General features: G+C 40.9%; 1 protein-coding gene across 1 annotated transcript in view; it reads left to right on the top strand.

The window, feature by feature from the left end:
* Positions 1 to 20,108, top strand: part of FYTTD1 (forty-two-three domain containing 1) — a 31,625-nt gene that overhangs the window by 8,698 nt on the left and 2,819 nt on the right. The window contains exons 2-8 of the mRNA XM_089508632.1: positions 7,306 to 7,437; positions 7,717 to 7,862; positions 11,437 to 11,549; positions 15,439 to 15,535; positions 16,659 to 16,720; positions 17,978 to 18,052; positions 18,366 to 18,492. Of these exons, the coding sequence (XP_089364758.1) occupies positions 7,306 to 7,437; positions 7,717 to 7,862; positions 11,437 to 11,549; positions 15,439 to 15,535; positions 16,659 to 16,720; positions 17,978 to 18,052; positions 18,366 to 18,492 (752 nt within the window). The remainder of the gene's footprint in view (positions 1 to 7,305; positions 7,438 to 7,716; positions 7,863 to 11,436; positions 11,550 to 15,438; positions 15,536 to 16,658; positions 16,721 to 17,977; positions 18,053 to 18,365; positions 18,493 to 20,108) is intronic.

The raw sequence follows: 20,108 nt of genomic DNA, 5'->3' as shown, positions 1-20,108 counted from the left end.
CAGTTGGTGGACCTGGGGTTCTAGCAGAATAAAATAAATTAAACATCAAGGTAGATCCTGCTAGTAGAAAACTTTTCTTCCCTTGTCCACTAAAGAGATTGTCTTTCAAGATGGCACCTGAATCACTTGCCTGCCTGCAAAACGCTGCAATGGTTGGATGAATATTTGTGAGGAGAGCTGGAGAAAGACAACAACTTGCCATTCCATCTCTTCTTTTAGTTTACAATAAAAAGCAAATGGCCTCTTTAAAATCTAGACTGATTTGAAAGTTTAAGAGAGCTTTGTCCCTGGGGTACACTAGTGTAAAGAGAGAACGGCTGGTGCTGCAACTCAGGACATAAATTAATGAAAGCATCCTGTTGGTTTGCATGTGGGTAGGTAATTCTGCTCTGTTTGTACACTTTGGGAATGGTTCAATGATCCATTTACTTCTGATGTGGGTAAGCCTGAGAATTACTTGCCCCTTGGGGAAGCCTCCTGCTGTCTGTCTGTCTGTCTGTCTGTCTGTACAAGCCTTTGTTCTATGAAGACTGCCTCCCGGCTGTGGAAGGATGGCCATGGTTTCCTTGCACAGATGTGGCAGTTCAGCCTCTCCAAGGGTGGGTTAATTTGACACATTTCAAAATGGAGCTTGTAAAATATGTGATTAAAATTAGAAAGTTGTAGAACTTTCAGAAAGTAAGTGTTCATGTATCTTCCGTCAAATTACTGAAGGTACTCAATTCTGGCCTAACATAATCTTTCTCCCTTCTTCCACTTTGCTCAGCAACTGTCTCTTATGTGGAGTGGGAACAGGGAATTGTACATCATGATAAAATCAAAGGCCTATTACAGACTGCCAAAATAAAGCTGCTTCGGGTCTCTTTGGAGGTATGCTATTTAAATGATGCATGGGTCCTAAGAGTCTGGAGATCGCGCCAAAGCCACACTCTAGTCCTAAGCACTGGAGTGAAGCTTTGGTGCAGCTTCCGGATTCTTAGGGTGCATGCATCATTTAAACAGCATACCTCCAAAGAGACCCGAAGCAGCTTTATTTTGGCAGTCTGTAACAGGCCAAAGTTTCCTTTTAGCCCTCTTTACTGAGGAGAGAGTGCTGTGGTTGCTTTGGATTCCTGTTCTCTGCTTTGTCTTCTCTGGTTCCCACAAAACAGAAGTTTGGAAACGTGGGCTTTATTTGTTTATTGCATGTTTAGACTGCCTAAAAACCAGAGATCTCTGGGTGGTGTAGTGTATATGAGGAACATAAAATACAAGCAAGAATACAGTGAATAAAAATAGCCTATAATAAGGCCAGCAGGAAATAGTAAAAACCCTGCAGCACATAAAACCAAAGTAAAACCAGCTGCCAAATGGAAGAGTGCTAAGATCAAAAGTACCCTAATTGCCTCTGTATCGCAGCTAATAGGCTTTGGCATGGCCATCCAAGGATTTTGTTTGATCCTTCTTTTTAACTGTCTTGTAAGTTGTTGTCTGACAGAGCTTTGTGTAGTAGAATGTTCTCTAAGGTAACAGAGTACTCTTCAGAGAAACACTTGATTTGATGTGTTAACTTCAAAATGGGAGGCACACCATGCTATTGTGTACTAAGACAGACAGCAACTGTACCCTGTTCTCTTTTCCCACGCCTCTCTGGAATTATTTATTCATTTAGATTTAATATCCCTCGATATGGACCCCTTTGTAAGTTAAAAATGTGGCTTACTGTATAAGTTAAAAGAAAACACAGTGGTTCCTCCACATTCACTGGGGTTAGAGTTGAAGGACCCCTGTGAATATAGGAGAATGTGGAAATAAAACCCCCCACTATTCTTTTACTTGAGATAACAACTCTCTAGGAATCTCCAGGTCCTCCAGCACATGCCTGTGGTCAACATCTGCCAGAAGCTGATCATAGAATCATGCTGGAGGACCTACAAAAGCCTAGAGAAGTGTTTTCTATAGGAACTTCTAGGTTCTCCAGCACAACTCTGTGGTCAACTTATGGCAGAGTTGCACTGGAGGACCTAGAGATTCCTAGAGAGAACATATGAATCAAAACCGTGAATAATCAAATCCACAAAAGTCAAAGCCACAAGTGTGGAGGGACAACTGTATAGATTTAACAAGGAGTATTGCAAAAGCGTTTTATAATTAAAGAAACAGTCTACAGTGGACCCTTGTTATACGCTGGGGTTTGGTTCCAAGATCCCCCATGTATAACAAAATCCGTGAATGCTCACGTCTCATTGAATGTAATGACATAGCAAAATGGTGTCCCTTATAAAAAATGAAAAATCAAGGTTTGATATTTGAAATTTATACTTTTTTGGAACATTTTCAAACTGTGTATGCTTGAATCCGTGTATAAAAAAATCTGTGTATAAGAAAGGCCAGCTGTATTAAAAATATTGAGATGAGCTTGACTCATGGTGATCCTGTGGATGAGACTTCTCCAAGATGCCCTGTCCTCCACTCCTCTGCTCAGGTCCTGTAAATTCAGGTCCATGACCTCCTTGCTTTCAGTCTAACCAACGTCTCTGCTCAGGTCCTGCAGGCCTCTTTAATTAAATCCATCCCTCAAGCCTATGGTCTTCCTCTCTTTCTGCTGCCTTTACATTCCCTAGTATCATTGTCCTTTTTAATGAGTCATGCCTTCTTGGGATGTGGCCAAAGTACAACAGTCTCAGTTTAGTCATCCTGGATTTCAGGGGTAGTTCAGGGCTTGAATCTGTTCAAGGACCCCTTTAGCTGTCCATGGTATCCCTCAGCACTCTTCTCCAGCACTGCATCTCAGATAATTTGATTTTCTTCCTATTTGCTTTCTTCACTGTCCAGATCTCACATCCATACATGGTAATGAGGAATTCCATGGCTTGGACAAGACTAACTGATCTATTTTAGCATGATCTTTTCATGAATATTAATCCAATTTTCAGATGGCCCTGCTAGAGTGATAGTAAAGCCATAAGTGTTTTGTACAGTGGGCCCTCTACATTTGCTGGGGTCAGGGGCACAGGGCCCCCATGAAAGTGGGAACCCCACAAATAAAAGATCTCTAAAAAAAATTCTCTAGGAATCTATAGGTCCTTCAGTGCAACTCTTTGTTCAACATCCACTAGAAGGCAACTATAGAATGGTTGTCTTCCAGTGGAGGACCTACAAATACTAAGAGAAGTGTTTTGTCTAGGACTCTCTAGGTCCTTCATCATAGTATTCACTCTAGACCTGTGACTCCAACACTGTAGCTTTTCTTCTCCTGTATGATATATTAACAAGTTTCACCAATTGAAGAAACCAGTGGAACTTTGAAAGCTTGCATGATGTGTTATGTGAAATTTCATTGTCAATAAAACTGTCACTTTTTGTATTTCTGCACTATTTATTAAGCTTATAAAGCTTAACTTTTATATTTGCACTTTTGAAATGGTGCTTTTTTATGTTGAGCAAGTGAAGAGAAGCCAAAATTGTATGTACAGCGCTGTGTAAATCTACAGCGCTTTATAAATAAAGGTTAATAACAATAATAATAATCTGTAAGAGCCAGTATAGCATAGTGGTTTGAGCATTGAACTAGTACTCTGGAGACCAGGGTTCAAATCCCAACTCGGCCACGTAAACACACTGGATGGCCTTGGGCAAGTCACACTCTCTCAGCTACACAAGATGGCAATGGAAAATCCTCTCTGAATAAACATTCCAAGAAAAGGTCATGATAGGTTTGCCTTAGGGTCACCATAAGTGGCAGACAGCTTGAAGGCACACAACAACAACAATCCATCTGTAGTTGAGGGGAGTGTTTTCTAATTAAGGGCTAGGAACAGCTGGAGTGTCAGTTTTGACTTGAATGTTCATTTGCTGAATGCTCCCCTTAAATAACTGTACTTACCCCTTTTTCAAGGCCAGCAGGATTATGACAATGCCTCTTTCTAAATCACTGTTGGCAAGGATGACCATGATAAGGGTTGTAAAGCAGTGTATGGCATTACAGTGCTGTAGCAAAGACTGTGATGATAACTCTTGCAAAACTTCTTCTAGCATTACGTTTCTAATTTTTATAGCTGGAACAGAAGCAAGCCACAAATGTCTGCAGCAATGCAGAAGTGGTGCTGAGTAAATTACAATACATTTTGCCAAAGAAAAATTGGGTCACTCTGAATTACTGACAGAAAGAATTGGCTTCATGCAGTTAAGCTACATTTTTGAGATTCAAAAACGACTCTTGTTTATCTAAATATTAATTTCCCTCCTTGTGCATGGGTTTTATTTACTTGTTTCCCTCCCTGTAGCCTTCAGTGCTGTCAGGCCATCCGAGGATTCAGCTGGCCTTAAACTGCAGAAAGAAAGAATTGTATATTGTAATTGGTTGTGTAGACATGCATGTTTGTGATCAAACTGTGCCTAGTCAGTGAAAGAAAAGGGGCTTCTAAGTGAAGCTTGGTTATTCTTGCACACGATCTGTGAGTGAGGGAAAGAGCTACTCCTTGCTCAACTGGTGCCCTAAGGAGGAATAGGAGAATTTTAGGTTGTTGCATAGGTACACAAGCTTCAGTGCTCTCAAAAAACATCACAGGAACTCTCCTAATCCTGTAAAACAGCTGGAGAGAAGCTAAAAGGCACCAGATCCTATCTGATGTTGGAAGTTCAGCAGGGTCAGCTCTGGTTAGTACTTAGATGGGAAACCACCACTGTAAGGGCTGTTCAACAGTGGAACAAACTCCCTCGGAGTGTAGTGGGGTCTCCTTCCTTGGAGGTCTTTAAACAGAGGCTGGATGGCCACCTGTTGGGTATGCTTTGATTGAGAGTTCCTGCATGGCAGGGGGCTGGACTGGCTGGCCCTTGTGGTCTCTTCCAGCTCTATGATTCTATGAATACCAGGTGCTATAGACTCTATTTCAGAGGAAAGTATTGGCAAAACCACCTCAGACGATGACTTGCTTAAGAAAACCCCAAGGAATTCATGCAGTTTCACCATAGGTCAACAGGAGACCTGAAGATGTGCACATATGAACATATACACATACACACAGAGGAATAATATAAAGCTGCTGTTTATCATCAGTCTCTTTGCCATTCTGCCCATAACTAGCGGATAAGGCTTTTCCACATCTCCAGTATGTGGAAAGATGGTAGGAAAAGCTCTTTTGGCTTTTCCTACCATCTGTATGCCGATGACACCCAGCTGTATCTTTCCGCCCCTGACCTTTCTCCAAGGCTTGAACAGCAAGTCTCGTCCTGCCTCACAGCTGTCTCGCAGTGAATGCGCCATCGGCGTTTGAAGCTCAACATGTCCAAGACGGAGCTTCTTGTCTTTCCTCCTAAGCCCACCCTTCAACACTCCTTTTTTGTCTCTGTGGACAACATTTCTATTCAACCAGTCCAGCAAGCCAACAGTCTTGGTTTTATCTTTGACTCTTCTCTGTCGTGTATCCCTCAGATCCAGACCACAGCCAAGGCTTTTAGATTCTTTTTGTACAATATTGCCAAAATCTGACCATATCTCTCCGCCTCTACTGCCAAGATCCTGGTCCATGCCCTAGTGATCTCACGACTTGATTACTGTAACGTCCTCCTGGCTGGGTTTCCTCTTTCTCACCTCCGTCCTTTAATTTCTGTCCAGCATTCAGCTGCACGCATTATCACTTCCACCCACTGCTCTGACCACATCTCTCCTGTGTTGGCATCCCTTCACTGGCTCCCCCTCCCTTTCCGCATTCAGTGTAAGTTCCTGCTGTCGACATTTAAAGCCCTCCATGGACTGGCCCCTCCTTACTTATCAGACCTTCTTTCTCCTCACCTTCCCACCAGGGCCCTCTGTTCTGGTAGTCAAGGCCTGCTGTCACAGCCCAGGATTTCCTCTGCCCCATCCCGGATTCGCCCCTTTTCACTCGCTGCCCCTCACTCCTGGAACCTTCTTCCCCCACAAGCAAGAGCCATCACTTCTTTAACCAGCTTCAAAACAGAGTTGAAAACCATCCTGTTCAGAGAAGCCTTCCCAGGCATTGCATTATTGTTGCTTACTATTTGATGTTCTTTTGGTGCCTGTTTATCAAACCATTTCTTGTATTGCTATGTACTGTATATGCATTATCCTGCTTGAGAGTATGTATTTTCCCTGGAAAATGATTAACCATCCATTATGAAGCCTCGCCCTCCCTCCAGTCCATCTGCCTTGGTCCAGGCCTTGGAGGTAGAGAGGAACTGCTGGACCTCTTACCCTTTCCCGTCACCACTCCCTTCTCCTTCTGTGTCATGTCTTTTTAGATTATAAGCCCGAGGGCAGGGAACCGTCTAACTAAAAAGATTGCATGTACAGCGCTGTGTAAATTTACAGCGCTTCATAAATAAAGGTTAATAATAATAATAATAATAATAATAACAACAGTATAGGTAATTTCTTCCTCCTGCTCTCTGACTTCTTAAAATTTATGTGAAGATGCTGCTGGACCATGCAAAGTGTATGAACTTTAATTGTGCTGTGGCCCCTCCTTGGGCTATGTGTCTGTCTGTGTTCCCATCCGTGAGAGACAGAAACTGGCCTATATTGCAGGTAACATGCTATGACAATAAAAAGTTTACACGTTGTTGATTTTTGAAAGGGATGATGGACAACCATTTTACCTCTCATTGCTCTATTCTGACCTTGCATGGGTGAGGTGAGCACAGCCACAACCCTCCACTGCTCCTACACCACTCATGTTCCTTGTATCTGACCTCTTCTTACAGAAACTATGCTCCCAGAAGGTCCACTGGCATGCAGCATGCATGTGGAAGAATGCCTTTTAAAGGTCTAGTGAGCCTCTCTCTTTCTGCTCAGGTGGAGAGGGGACTGCTTCCTATCTGTCAGAACAGAGAAGCCTTTGGGCACTCTTTCATCCCTTACAGTGTCCCAACTACTTCACCCTGTGGTTCTTCTCTCAAGAAACTTGTGTTTGAAACAGAGAGCAAAGAGGCTAGCATGGCAAAAGATCTCGGTGGCCAATCTCTCAACTAAGCTCAGGAAGAAATGGGTTTAATGGGAGCACTCATTCAAGAAAGATACTTGCAGGATGTGGATTGTCTGCTGCTAGCTTAAAGTCTGAACAAGGACACAGGCAGCAAAATACAGAGTTGATGAGTTTTACTTCTGCTTGTGGGTTTTGCGAGTCAACTTTAAACAGACAATATTGGTTTCAGTGCCTGCTAGGGATCATGGCTTCCAGAAGGATTGATTGATTCTGGATGTTTACTTGTGGGAAAGTGTGAGAAGTTTGTAGACAGCATGCAAGTTCTGGAATTGTTGTTTCCCCTGAGATGCTGAAGCACTGCCCCCCCCTTTTTTTTTTACAGATGATATCATTAAACTGAATAAGAAAGAAGAGAGGAAGCAGTATATCCCCAGAATGAAGAGGGGAGTTCAACAGAATGGCACACAACAATTTAGGATGAGGAGAACCAAGTGGGGAATCCAGGAATACACAAGTAGGTTGTCTGTTTTGTGTATAAAACTATGCAGGGGCATGTGACAAGTCATATAAAGTGCATTTATCTTCCTAAACTGTTAAAGTAATTTTACATCTAAGGGATAAATATATTTCCATTCTCTCTTTCCTTTTATTCTTTCTATAATAAACCTGACATAGATTCCTCCTCCCTTCCAAATTTTTAGTTTCATTGCCACTTGAGATGAAGGCTTCATTTCAGTCTTAGTTCTGTCCTTTGCCCTATTACCATATTCTTATTTATTGTTCTCCATTTCAGGTTTTGGCAAGAACCGCTTCGGGCGCAGAAGGAGGCTAGCAGGGAAGAGGCACCCATACACTGTTAAAACTGGCCTGGCAGCTAGAAAAGCATTAGGAACCCACAAAGGCATAAGCCCTCTCAACAGATCACCTCTCAGTGAAAAGGTGAATAAGTGGGTTTCTGGGGAGACATTGCTCCACCTTTGTGTATGTGATTTGAGAGCTAGAGCGATGTGGTAGTTTGACTGTTGGGCTAGGACTCGGAGCCAGGGGCTTAGCCATGGAAACCCACTGGATGATATAGGGGCAAGTTTCACTCTCTTAGTGTCAAAGCAAGGCAGTGGCAAAGCTCCTCTGAAAAAGTCATGCCAAAAAAAACCCATTAATAGTTTGATTTTAGGGGTCACCATAAGTTGGACATTATTAGAAAGCATGCAACAAGTGTCTGATTTGCTATGTTTTGAAAATTGCTGTGATTGTGTTTTGTCTGCTCCATAGTTTCAAATGGAAGGGATCCAGCATAGTTGGTCCACTTATGGAAGAAACCCTTCTGTAAACTGAGGTACTCTTAACATTCTCCCACCAAGGGAACCAAGGTGGCTTAAATAATTGAAAATAGAAGTTGGCTAAAATTTACAAACAAAAATAGAGTTTAAAAAACAATGCTATTAAAATCAGATAGTAAAAAATAGCTTAAGTACATTAAAAACAAAAATTAAAGACATGCAGGATAAAAACCACACCATTATCTACACTATTCTACCATGTAATTAAAAAATCAATTAACGGCCTCTCCTTCCGTGAATGGAATTGCTATGCTGGACTCGGTGCCAGATCTGCCATCTTCCACAAGTCTTCAGGATATGTTTCCCCCAGTTATGGTTTTGACAGAGCTGGCAATGAGAGTAACTCCTGTGTTTCCATTTCAAAAATGACAGGCACTGCAGAAGTGTTTCTTGCTTTATCCTTCAATGCAAATAAGGGTAGACAAGTCTTATATTAACCCAGAGACTTTGTTATTGTGTCTGATGGAGAACATGAACAGTTTCCTCCCTTGCCTGCTTCACCCATGCATGTACCTTTTTTCCTCCTTCTAAAACCTAGTCCAGGTGATGTATTTAATGTGGTGGATTTTTTCCACTTCCTCCTTAATGTTGCAACCCAATCTTACACATTTATACTCAGAATGCAGTTGCAGGGTGGGCAAATTGCCCACCACAGATGGTATGTGGTCCTTAGACCCCTATTGTAGCTCTTGGAGCCCCTCATTCTAAATCACCTACAAAGGCTTAAGAATGGAGAAGTCAAGAAAATTTCTTCGGTTCTTTATTTCTCAGAGTTGGAGGAAGTGATAGTTAGAGGAGGAGGCGAAGAAAGAGGAAGATGGTTTTTTGTGATTTTTGTTTCATTTGCTTGGTTTACTCCATTTGTTCCACTGTGAAAGCTCTCTTAGAAAGCCATTTATAATGCATAAAAATACGTGGGTGAGAACCAACTAGACTCCTCTCAGGCCTTGAGTGACAATTTGGGATGGAGATAAAAGAGTGCCTGGAGAAGTCAACTGATTTTAATTGCTCTCAAGTAAATGTGCATAAGATAGCAGCCTTAGTGAATTTTAAGATACAGTTGGCCCTTCTTAAACACGGATTCAAGCATCCACGGTTTGAAAATGTTAAAAAAAGTATAAATTTCAAATATCAAACCTTGATTTCCCATTTTTTATAAGGGACACCATTTTGCTATGTCATTGTATTTAATGGGACTTGAGCATTCACGGATTTTGTTATCCATGAGGGATCTTGGAACCAAACCCCAGCGTATGACAAGTATTTATTCTGGCCTTTTGGTCCAAAATGGAATCCTATCAAAGGCTTAGAACTGTTGAATTTTACACACCATCAAAATAAAACACATAAAAATTGAGTGAAAAGAAAGAAACAAATTATTGAAACCAGACTGAAAGCTGAAGCAAAGGAAGAAAAATTGAGATAGGTAGATAGGTGCAACCAGGAAGGACCAGACTCCCATCTCCACTAACTACAAGTATGATAATCTTGTGTTGTGGTAAAGTGGGGAGGTTCTTGTTCCAGTGGCTGGATTCGTGAAGGCAAGAGCTGCCTCCTGGTGACCAGGCTGGAAACTTCACAAAATGTCCTTTCTTAAGCTACGGGCAACAGGAAGTGTATGCGCGTGCATCCATGCATATATAACTAAGTGTTAGCATATTAGGAGCCAATGGAGGGTAGTGGTGTGAGTAGTGGAGTAGGACTTTGAAGATTAGGGTTCAATTCCTCACTCAGCCAAGGAAATTCATTGTGTGTTTTTGGGTGAATTACACATTCTCAGCCGCAGAAAACCCTCATGGTAGGTTCATTTTAGAATTGCCATAAATTGGAAACTGCTTGAAGGCACACGACAACAAGCATGTTACTAACATTGTGGACTTACTTGCAACAATGGTTTATGACTTTCAGTTTTAATTCATTCACTGAAGCTGTTGGAAGATCATTCAGTTTTATGTACCATATAGTATTATTATTTATTTTTTAGGTTTTATCATGCCATCTTGTATTATTCAAAAGACACATGTGAAATTTACAAATAGTAAAAATAATCCAGACATCTCAATAAAGCCAACATGCACAGCAACAGATTAACAGCAGATGATGAGCAGCTTCCAATGCTTAAGCAGCTTTCTTTGTCTTTTCAAATGTTCTTTATTAGTTTTACATAAATCATATATACATTCCATTATTCCATACATATCCATATTTAACATATACATCTATTTTTAATTCTTCTCCATATTTCTCCATATTTCTTTACTTCTTCTTTGTCAAAAGCCGGTTTTTTTAAGACAGGCTAAACAGTTATATTATTATTATTATATTAATATTTATATTTATGTCTTGCTTTCCCAAAAAATTAGAAACTAAAGTGGCTCACAATTTAAAAGAACAATACAATTAAAAACATACAAAAAGAAAACACTGAAATAGAATTAAACTATTTACAGTATTAAAACAATACACATTCATTAGAAGAATAAAAGGCAATTTAAAAGATAAAAAGCTCTTTATTCCCTTACTTCACATACACAATTATAGAAAGAAGAATACGTTGTATAGCTAAATGAGGAAGCTATACATTTATATTGAAAGCATAAGAGACCATTCCAAACATTCCTTCCTTATTTGTACAAAATACCCATGTAAAAACAACAAGGTTTCTGGGGTCCAGCCAGGTAGCTCGGATTTACTCAATATAATGAGAAAAGAGTGTCATTTTCAGTGTTGGATCTTTCTTTGTTACTGTATTGTTCAGTAGCTTGAACTTTGTAATAGAAGATGTTGTAAAATTATTTTAAATAAAACAGAGTCTCATGGCATCTTAATAGCTAACTGAAGTCCAAAGCACACTGGAGCAATAATCCAGTTTGAGACCTCTTTAAAGGCCCTAGCTCAGTGCTAGAGAATCCTGGAAACTGTAGTTCTGTGAGACATTTAGCCTTCTCTGTCAGAGAGCTCTGGTGCCTGGAAAACTGCATTTCCCAGGATTCCCTAGCACCAAAGCCGTTAAAACAATGTCAAAATGGATTATTTCTGCAGTGAATCTATGAGTATTTTAAATGCCCAAAGAATGGGTAGTATATAGTAATTTTTTTAAATAGGCTTCACACTGCCTGTTCTCTGGGAATGTGTAGGCCTAACTTCTAATACAGACTTCTATTTTTTAAAAGAACATACAGCGAAACTACTCAGTTTTGAAAAGGAAGACAACCATTCAAAGACCATCTGAGTTACAGAGGAAGCAAGGAGCTATTTTCAGGAGGCCTACCTTGTTAAACAGAAGGTGAGATCTATGTGCCATTTGAAAATGCCAGCCCTTTCAAATGATTTTTGTTCCCCTGACAATTCCATTTTGACAGCTGTAGGAGAAAGAAATGTACTTTTTCCAGTCATCTGGAAATAAATTACTTGATAAAGAGAAAATGTTCTGTGTACAAGAGAAATTCTCTCTCTGGTGTCATAATGGGTGAATTTACCCATCTGTGCTATTTCATAGAATCATAGAATCGTAGAGTTGGAAGAGACCACTAGGGCCATCCAGTCCAACCCCATTCTGCCATGCAGGAAATCCAAATCAAAGCATCCTTGACAGATGGCCATCCAGCCTCTGTTTAAAGACCTCCAAGGAGGGAGACTCCACTACACTCCGAGGAAGTGTGTTCCACTGTCGAACAGCCCTTAATGTCAGGAAGTTCCTCCTAATGTTGAGGTGGAATCTCTTTTCCTGTAGCTTGCATCCATTGTTCCGGGTTCTGTTCTCTGGAGCAGAAGAAAACAAGCTTGTTCCCTCCTCAATATGACATCCCTTCAAATATTTAAACAGCGCTATCATATCACCTCTCAACCTTCTTTTCTCCAGGCTAAACATCCCCAGCTCCCTAAGTCGTTCCTCATAGGACATGGTTTCCAGACCCTTCACCATTTTTGTCGCCCTCCTTTGGACACACTCCAGTTTCTCAATGTCCTTTCTGAATTGTGGCGCCCAGAACTGGACACAGTATTCTAGGTGGGGCCTGACCAAAGCAGAATACAGTGGCACTATTACTTCTCTTGATCTAGACACTATACTTTTATTGATGCAGCCTAAAATTGCATTGGCCTTTTTAGCTGCCGCATGACACTGTTGACTCATGTTCAACTTGTGGTCTACTTGGACTCCTAGATCCCTTTCACACGTAGTTTCATTCAGCCAGGTGTCCCCCATCCTATATTTGTGCATTTTATTTTTCTGCCCTAAGTGCAATACCTTACATTTCTCCGTGTTGAATTTCATTTTGTTAGCTGTGGCCCAGCTTTCTAGTCTATTCAGGTCATTTTGAATCTTGGTCCTGTCCTCTGGAGTATTAGCTATTCCTCCTAATTTGGTGTCATCTGCAAATTTGATAAGTATGCTCCCAATTCTGTCATCCAGGTCATTGATAAAGATGTTGAATAGCCCTAGGCCCAGGACAGAACCCCACTGGAAACCCCACTGGTCACTTCTCTCCAGGATGAAAAGGAGCCATTGTTGAGCACCCTTTGTGTTCGGCCGGTCAACCAGTTACAAATCCATGTAACAGTTGCCTTGTCTAGCCCACATTTTACAAGCTTGTATGCAAGAATGTCATGGGAAACCTTGTCAAAGGCCTTACTGATATTTGGATAAACTATGCTGAACTTGGAGCAGGAGAAGAGAAGTCAGGTTTTGGCTAATTTTTTTAAAAATTATGAAACATATATTCATACATACATTGAACAATCACATAACAAACAACACTTATACCTACAGCGACATTATTTTGTGGACCTTCTGGAGCGAAACTAGTATTCTGTATATCTCATTGCTTTCAAGCCTTTATTCTTAACTTTAATCTGTTTTACTTATCTATGTGTTAGGGCCAGAACAGACGGCCCACCCTTTCCAAAGACGGATTGGGACTGCGGCAAACACATGCCGTGGCCCCAATCTGCCTTGGATCCGCCTCCTTGTTCAATCAGGGAAAAGCCGGCTTTGCCGGCCTCACTGTGGCTGCATGCCACATGCTGCTGGACCTTCATGCTGCATGCCATTGGGCTGTCATGAAGCCACCAATGTCTGGGCAGCCACCCAACTTTTGGGCAGCTTCAAGGCAGCTTCTGGACATGTGGCATCAAAATGCCGCGCTCCAAAGCTGCCCAAACAGTAGGGTAAAAGGGCTTTCTGTTCAGCCCCTCTGACTCTGCTATATAATCCTTTCGCCCTCTTGTTTTACTTGTTTTCTTTCTTTCTTCCCTTCATCTAAACTGCTTTTTCCTCATTCCTTTTATTTCATTCCTTTCTTCCTCCCTCTCCCTCTCTCTTCTAACCTCTCAACTTCCCCATCTCTCGTTTTTTAAAAATATATATTTTTTTATTTTAGGTTTTCCATTAAAATATACAAAGTTTGCATAACGTGACAAAAACAGCAACAACAACCATTAACTACAGGGCCAAGGGTATGTGTCAGATGAATAATTTTTGCAGCAGAGTTACAAAACTGGTCCTCTGCAAGAGCCAGGGAATCTGGCCTATCTAGCTGTAGAGTGTCCATCCAGAGATCCATCTGTGATGTAGTTTGACAGTGGAACACACTCCCTCAGAGTGTGGTGGGATCTCCTTCCTTGGAGGTCTTTAAACAGAGGCTGGATGGCCATCTGTTGGGGATGCTTTGATTGAGATTTCCTGCATGGCAGACTGGGGTTGGACTGGATGGCCCTTGCAGTCTCTTCCAATTCTATGATCCTATGACGTAGGAGGTTGGATCCAAAGGGAGTGATGATAAATATAGTCAATAAAGATAATCCAGTCTGCTTGAAATGTTTCATTCCTTCTGTGACCAATGCAAAATCTCTTTATAGCACATAATCAATCACATACCCCAAATTCTAACCCACCAGTTTTCAGTGGACAGGTCACCTGACTTCCAACATTTGGCTACTTCTAATCTGTCAATAGTGAGGAGAAAAATGATCAATTTCCTATGTTACAAGTTAGAATTGTATTTAACAAATATAGAAAGCAAAATTAAAATTGAACAAAATTTATGGTTTGAGCAGTGATACATGAAATTTATTAAAGGACTGCATCCCAGAATGTTCTCACTTTAGGGCATTCAATCCCCATATGTATATAAGAGCCTCTAGATTTACAACCCTTCCAGCAATCTGGAGAAAGTGTTTTAACTATTTTGGACAGTATAACAGATGTGAGATACTATCTATGAATGGTTTTCAGGGTATATGGATGCTGAGTGGAATTTGTATGGAGGGGGTGAAGACCAAATATGACCCCATACAGCCTCTTAAATCATGGCTTTCAGTTCTGTTTGCCAGAATGAGTGCATATATTGGCCTTTCCCATATGAATTTTCCAGGATATGTTTGTAGATAAGTGATACCGTCCCTTTAGTATGAGATGCGGTGTTCAAACAATAATTTTCAAAAAAAAAAAAAAAAAAAGATAGCAGAGAAGGAGTTTCTCCTGCGGAGGCTAAAGAGGAGTCAGTTTTAAAAGCAGTAATTATATGGCCAGCTGTCACAGCATGTCTCTGATGTAGAGGAACCACCGCTTTCTGGGGCTTTTCTATAAGCACAGGGTGTGCATAATGGATGTCTTTTGTGTGTGGGTTCATCAGCAGTCCATTTCATCCAATCTCTCATCTCTTCTCATTTGTCTGTAATGGCAAATTTGACTCAAAGCTGGATAAAGGTAAGCGTGTCATTCCCCCCCCCCTTTCCCCCTTTCTTGAAAAAGGATAATGAAAGTATTGATATCAAATATTTTCTGTTAAGTAGATTTGACAAGTCTTTACATATGGCTGTGCCCAGGTCATTTTCAGAGCTTGTGAATGTTACTTGAGGCCATGCTGACTGAGAGATTTTGATTTGAGACTGAGAGTCAGTGACTTGCATTTACAGTGGTCTACTTGGGGTTGATAAATTTGTTTGGTTCTATCCATTTTTTAAAACCTGTTTGATAGCTGGAAATACTGAATTTCCACATATTTGACATTTCTTGTTTGTACCTTTTCCTTGAGACTCTCCTCGGGGAAAATTTAGATTGTAACCTTGAGGCAGGGAAAATGTATTTTTGTGATATTTATTTGTTATATTTCCTCTTAACAGAGTAATGTACTGTTTTGATAATTATTATAATATTTTATCATTGTTTACAGAACTAATATACAATCCCCTTCTGCCAGGATTGGGAATAAGTTATACCAGCAGAAAGACACACGCCAGGCAACTTTTCTCTTCAGGAGGGGCCTGAAGGTATTGTAGAAGACACAGCAAATGTGCTAAACTCTTCCTGCATTTCTCTAGTTGAGGTGTCTGATAATCCAGATAAAATCTGAAGAAAACGTGGCTAAAAGTGATTTTTTAAAAAAACACACACCTGAGATCTGCTTCTAATGCTGTTTTATGATAGCTATTAAGATTTGGTAGCATTACTAGAAGAGTTCATATCAGAGTGTAGTCTTGGGTATGCATTGTGCATCTAAGGTGCAACCTAAGGACATCAGATAGGATGGATTGTACGATGATAATGCAGGATTTGCATAGACTTGATTCATGTTTTGGCAAAACTTTCAATCAAAAATGAAAAAGTGGAATGTACATCATTCCTTTGGGGGGGGGGGGGAGATCAGAATTTTTTTCTGGAAAGTCAACTGTGGTTTCATTCCACTGATGTGAGCATATGTACTGAAGCAGCAGATCATATGTATAGAAGCAGACTATCTTAAAGCAAAGCCAGGTAGCTGTAAAGTGAGGTCCTGAACATAGTGCCTACACAGTGTTGGAAGTTGGGAGCAACTCTTGGGAGAGCAAGAACAAAATACTTGAGTTGGAGGGGCAAGGAGGGGCACTCAGAGCAAAAGATATGTGAGAGAGCATTTTATTCAGTACATTACTAGACACCCAGTCTTTGCAGCACTGGATGGGCCTGTGGACTTGGAACAGTAATACTTTAGAATGTCGAAATCTCCCACACATCACCTGACCTTTGGGATTCACTAAGCCCTTTAAAATGAGGGTCTCTGTATATTGAGGCTTATTTTGATACATTCTGCTTTAAAATTCTTTATTTTCAAAGCAATTAACAGTTGGCTTGACCATCGTATTGTTATTATGCCAGTCTGCTCTGTAGATTCCTATTGCAACACATACATGGGTTCTTGTGGAAAATGTGACTGCCAACCCCTAAACCAGTTAGGAGGTCTGTGTTAGTTAAGTTTGAGACAAAGTTTACAATGGTTTATTGAGTAGTGGCAATTACTTCCTTCATCAGTTTTTCCCTGCTCCCAACACTCTCGGTAATTCCCCCCACCCCCCATGGGCTTCAACTTGCTTGCTGTATTTGTATGACTAAATATTTCTATTTTCCCTCTCCTAGGTGCAAGCACAAGTACATCCAGAAGATGATCTCAGTGGCCAGGGCGCAAAAGGAACTCGTCCGTAGGTCTTCTAATTTAGATGGCTCAACCAATCACAGATTATGAGTGGATGTTCAGGCTGATAATTTATTTTATCATTGGCTGGTGTAACAGCTTTTAATGCTACTAGAACCAGATTGCTGATGTATGTCTGATTCTGGCAACTGGAAATATCTGTTGCCTTGTGAAGCTGGAAGCAGTAAGAGCTGCAGCAGGAGTAGTGGAGTACCAGAAGGGTTGTGCTTTGTTGCTAATTTAGGACAGTTCATTTTATTTATACCCTGTCCTATATCAGAAGATCTCAAGTTGGGGTACAGAGAGTAAAACAACAATTTAAAACCATATAAAACATTATAGGGTAATTTAAAACAGTTTGAAGCATTTTAAAACCATTTAAAACAATTTAATCTGTAAATGAAGAAGCATGCATTATGTCCAAGCTCTACATTGTAGTCAGGCCATGATCCTGAGATCACCGAGATAGACAGTTGGCCTGTCCAGATGCTTCTTCACCTCAAAGCCTACCACATTTTGCTTCTTGTTTTTAAGATCCATTGGTGAAAAAAACTGTGTGTCTTCTTAATTTTGCTGGCTGAGTGGTTGCTTCTAGCAGAGCCTTTCTTCACTAGCTCTAATGCAGTGACAAACCTTCAGCTCTGCCATCAAAGAGTCAGAGTTTCTGCCCAAATGTGAGAGGATATTTGCCTGTGACTGTCCTCCTTCCAATCTAATTATGGGTTTTCTTTATGACACCAGATTCAGCTGCTTGAAGCAGAACTGCAGATTTAGTCATATGCTGTCATGCTGTAGACAACATAATCTTTCTCTAGCCAGCTCTCCTGTGGTTCATCAGACACAAAGCATACTGACATGTTAACCAGAAAGTTAAAAAATTGTTGCTTCCCATGTGGGAGCCTATATTGATTGGCTAAACATAATTTCTCAGCCAGCCAGCTGTTTTGTCCTGATAGTCTTCACTTATCCAGTTTAAAAATGGACTTGTCAGTGCAGTCAGCTGAAAACAAATAGCTAACACACACAAAAAATGAGTTTTATCATTGCACAGCTAATTTCTTGTACTATTTGTCTGTACACAGGGGGGATTTGTGGCTAACTGCTGTATAACGTCTCCTGGACTGGCAGTTGTTTACCCAGCACTTCAGAGTTCCATTCTTGTGCTATAGTTAAAGTATCACCTAGGGAGGAATGTGTGCTATATAATGCCAAAGGGTTGACCGTATATTGGTCTGGAAATATGGTTCTTATTTCTCCCAACCAGATGGCGAACATCCACTACTAATGGAGGAATTTTGACTGTATCTATTGACAATCCTGGTGCAATTCCTTCTCCAATGTGAGTAAAGCCACTTTACTTTCCAAAGTCTTGGTTGATGGGGATAGGTATGGGAACTGAAGAAAATATACTCCTAGCTGGCAAGGATTGCTTGTAGCGTTTAAGTCCAGCAGTAGGATCTACTTCCAAACTAATGATTACAAAAGAGGAAGACCGATTCAAGACATAAGGCCACATGTCTTGAATCAGTCTTCCTCTTTTGTAATCGTTAGTTTGGAAGTAGACCCTTTTCCCTTCCTATTTTAAGTTTTGGTGAAATAAACCATTTCAGCTGCAACTGTTTAAGGTGCCATTATAATTTCTTTCTCTACAGTTCTTTGAAGCCAAGGGCAAGCAGTACGCCTATACCTCCCTTTCTTATGAAGCGGGAACAGTCAGAGGAGAAGAAGGTTCCTAAAGGAGTCCCACTGCAGTTTGACATTAACAGTGTTGGAAAACAGGTTAGCTATTCCAAGCTATCCTGCATTCAGATAAAACAGCAGTGCTGTGTTGACACAAAAATATGCCCCATATTGGGCTGTTTTATTTTACTTGATAATATTTGGGCTGCTTCATTATACTTCAGAGCTTGCTGTGGAACGTTAGAGCTTTCTTTCTGAAATGGTTTTCAGCTACTTGCACATTCCAGGTGCAAGAAAGTGGTCTGATAAGGTATTTCACATAATTTTCTTTCTCTATTGATAGGCCTTGCCTCCCTCCCCCAGCACGTTACTTTATAAAAAAAGACATTTTCCCTACATCCGTTCATTTTTGCTTCTTTTCTCCCCCTTTCAACTATGCTTCCTCTTTCTTGTTCTTCCAAAATTGGAAGCCTTACAGTCTGCTCCACTGAATCCACTCTGATCAAGATAAACCATTTTCCCCCTGGTCTGATTGATTTCCATCCTTCCACATCTAGACCATCTCTGCTTGGACCTTAATGCAATATTTCTTAAACAGTTTGAACCTAGGCCCTCTCTTCTGCCCCTACTAAGCCAAGTTGCAATCATATGTTCAGTAGGTGCACTTAAGGTAAATAGTTTGTGTTCACAGCTGTTTGAGGAGACTTTTTGACAGTGGCATAAATCTCTTTCCCCTTTTTCTTTCATTGCTTCCACTTTTATTGAATCACCACTTGTCTTGGTTCACTTACAAGGTCCAGTGGGGGAGAAAGATGTTGACTGAAGCTCATACTAGGGTCAAGTGTTGGTTTAGCACTGTTCACTCACTTGGAAGGCCTGGTTGTTGAGCAGGCGAACGAACCAGCCAGTCAAAGCAGTGAAGATGTTCAGGCATCTGAAGAAGGGTTCTGCTTGGTTACTCCGGAAGATGAGCCAAACTGTGGAAAATTTGTGGTTCCTCTTTCTCCTGTTTGCTAATTTTCTTCTTAGGATTTCTTGCAGAACTAAGACACCTGCAGGATCAGTCGACATTATCTAGGAGCTAGGTTCCCCCCATCTTCATTGTTGGGCAATTTCTAGGTGCTAAGGTGCTGCATTTGACCTCCAGAATATCCATGGGCTGTATTCCAAACCATGACTACTGGTTTTTTGTGGGGCTTTTTGGGCTATGTGGCCATGTTCTAGAAGATTTTCTTCCTGACGTTTCACCAGCCACAAATGGTTTTTGAAGTGGGTTATAATTCTCAGAGCATCAGGAAGTGCAGTCCATATTAAGAATAAGCCACATGCTCACCAGGTGCGTTGTGTATGTAGGAAAGTGCAACAATTTTTCCACTGTTGCAACTACACCACAAAAAAAACCAACAACAAAAAAACAAAAACAAAAAAAACCTATGGTAGAAGCTACAAAGTTTGACTGGGAGGGGGGGGGGGTCACATGTTGCCTATGCCTGACCTAACTTTATGGACTAAAGATACCTGAGAAAATAGGATATCCCTTCCCCAAGGTTCCATCTCAAGTCTGTGACTTCTACAATTAAGGCCTAGAATATATATATATATACTCATAGAGTTGGATGAGACCCTAAGGGAGCCCTGGTGGCACAGTGGCTAAGTGCCTGTACTGCAGCCACTCACTCAAAACCATAAGGTTGTGAGTTCAGTACCAGCAAAAG

This window comes from Sceloporus occidentalis, unplaced genomic scaffold, assembly GCF_023333645.1.
Source record: "Sceloporus occidentalis isolate IW3139 unplaced genomic scaffold, rSceOcc1.0.p SCAF_2, whole genome shotgun sequence".
In the NCBI taxonomy this organism is placed as follows: Eukaryota; Metazoa; Chordata; class Lepidosauria; order Squamata; family Phrynosomatidae; genus Sceloporus; species Sceloporus occidentalis.
Note: the sequence above shows the minus strand (reverse complement) of the source record. Positions and strands in the feature narration are given on the sequence as shown.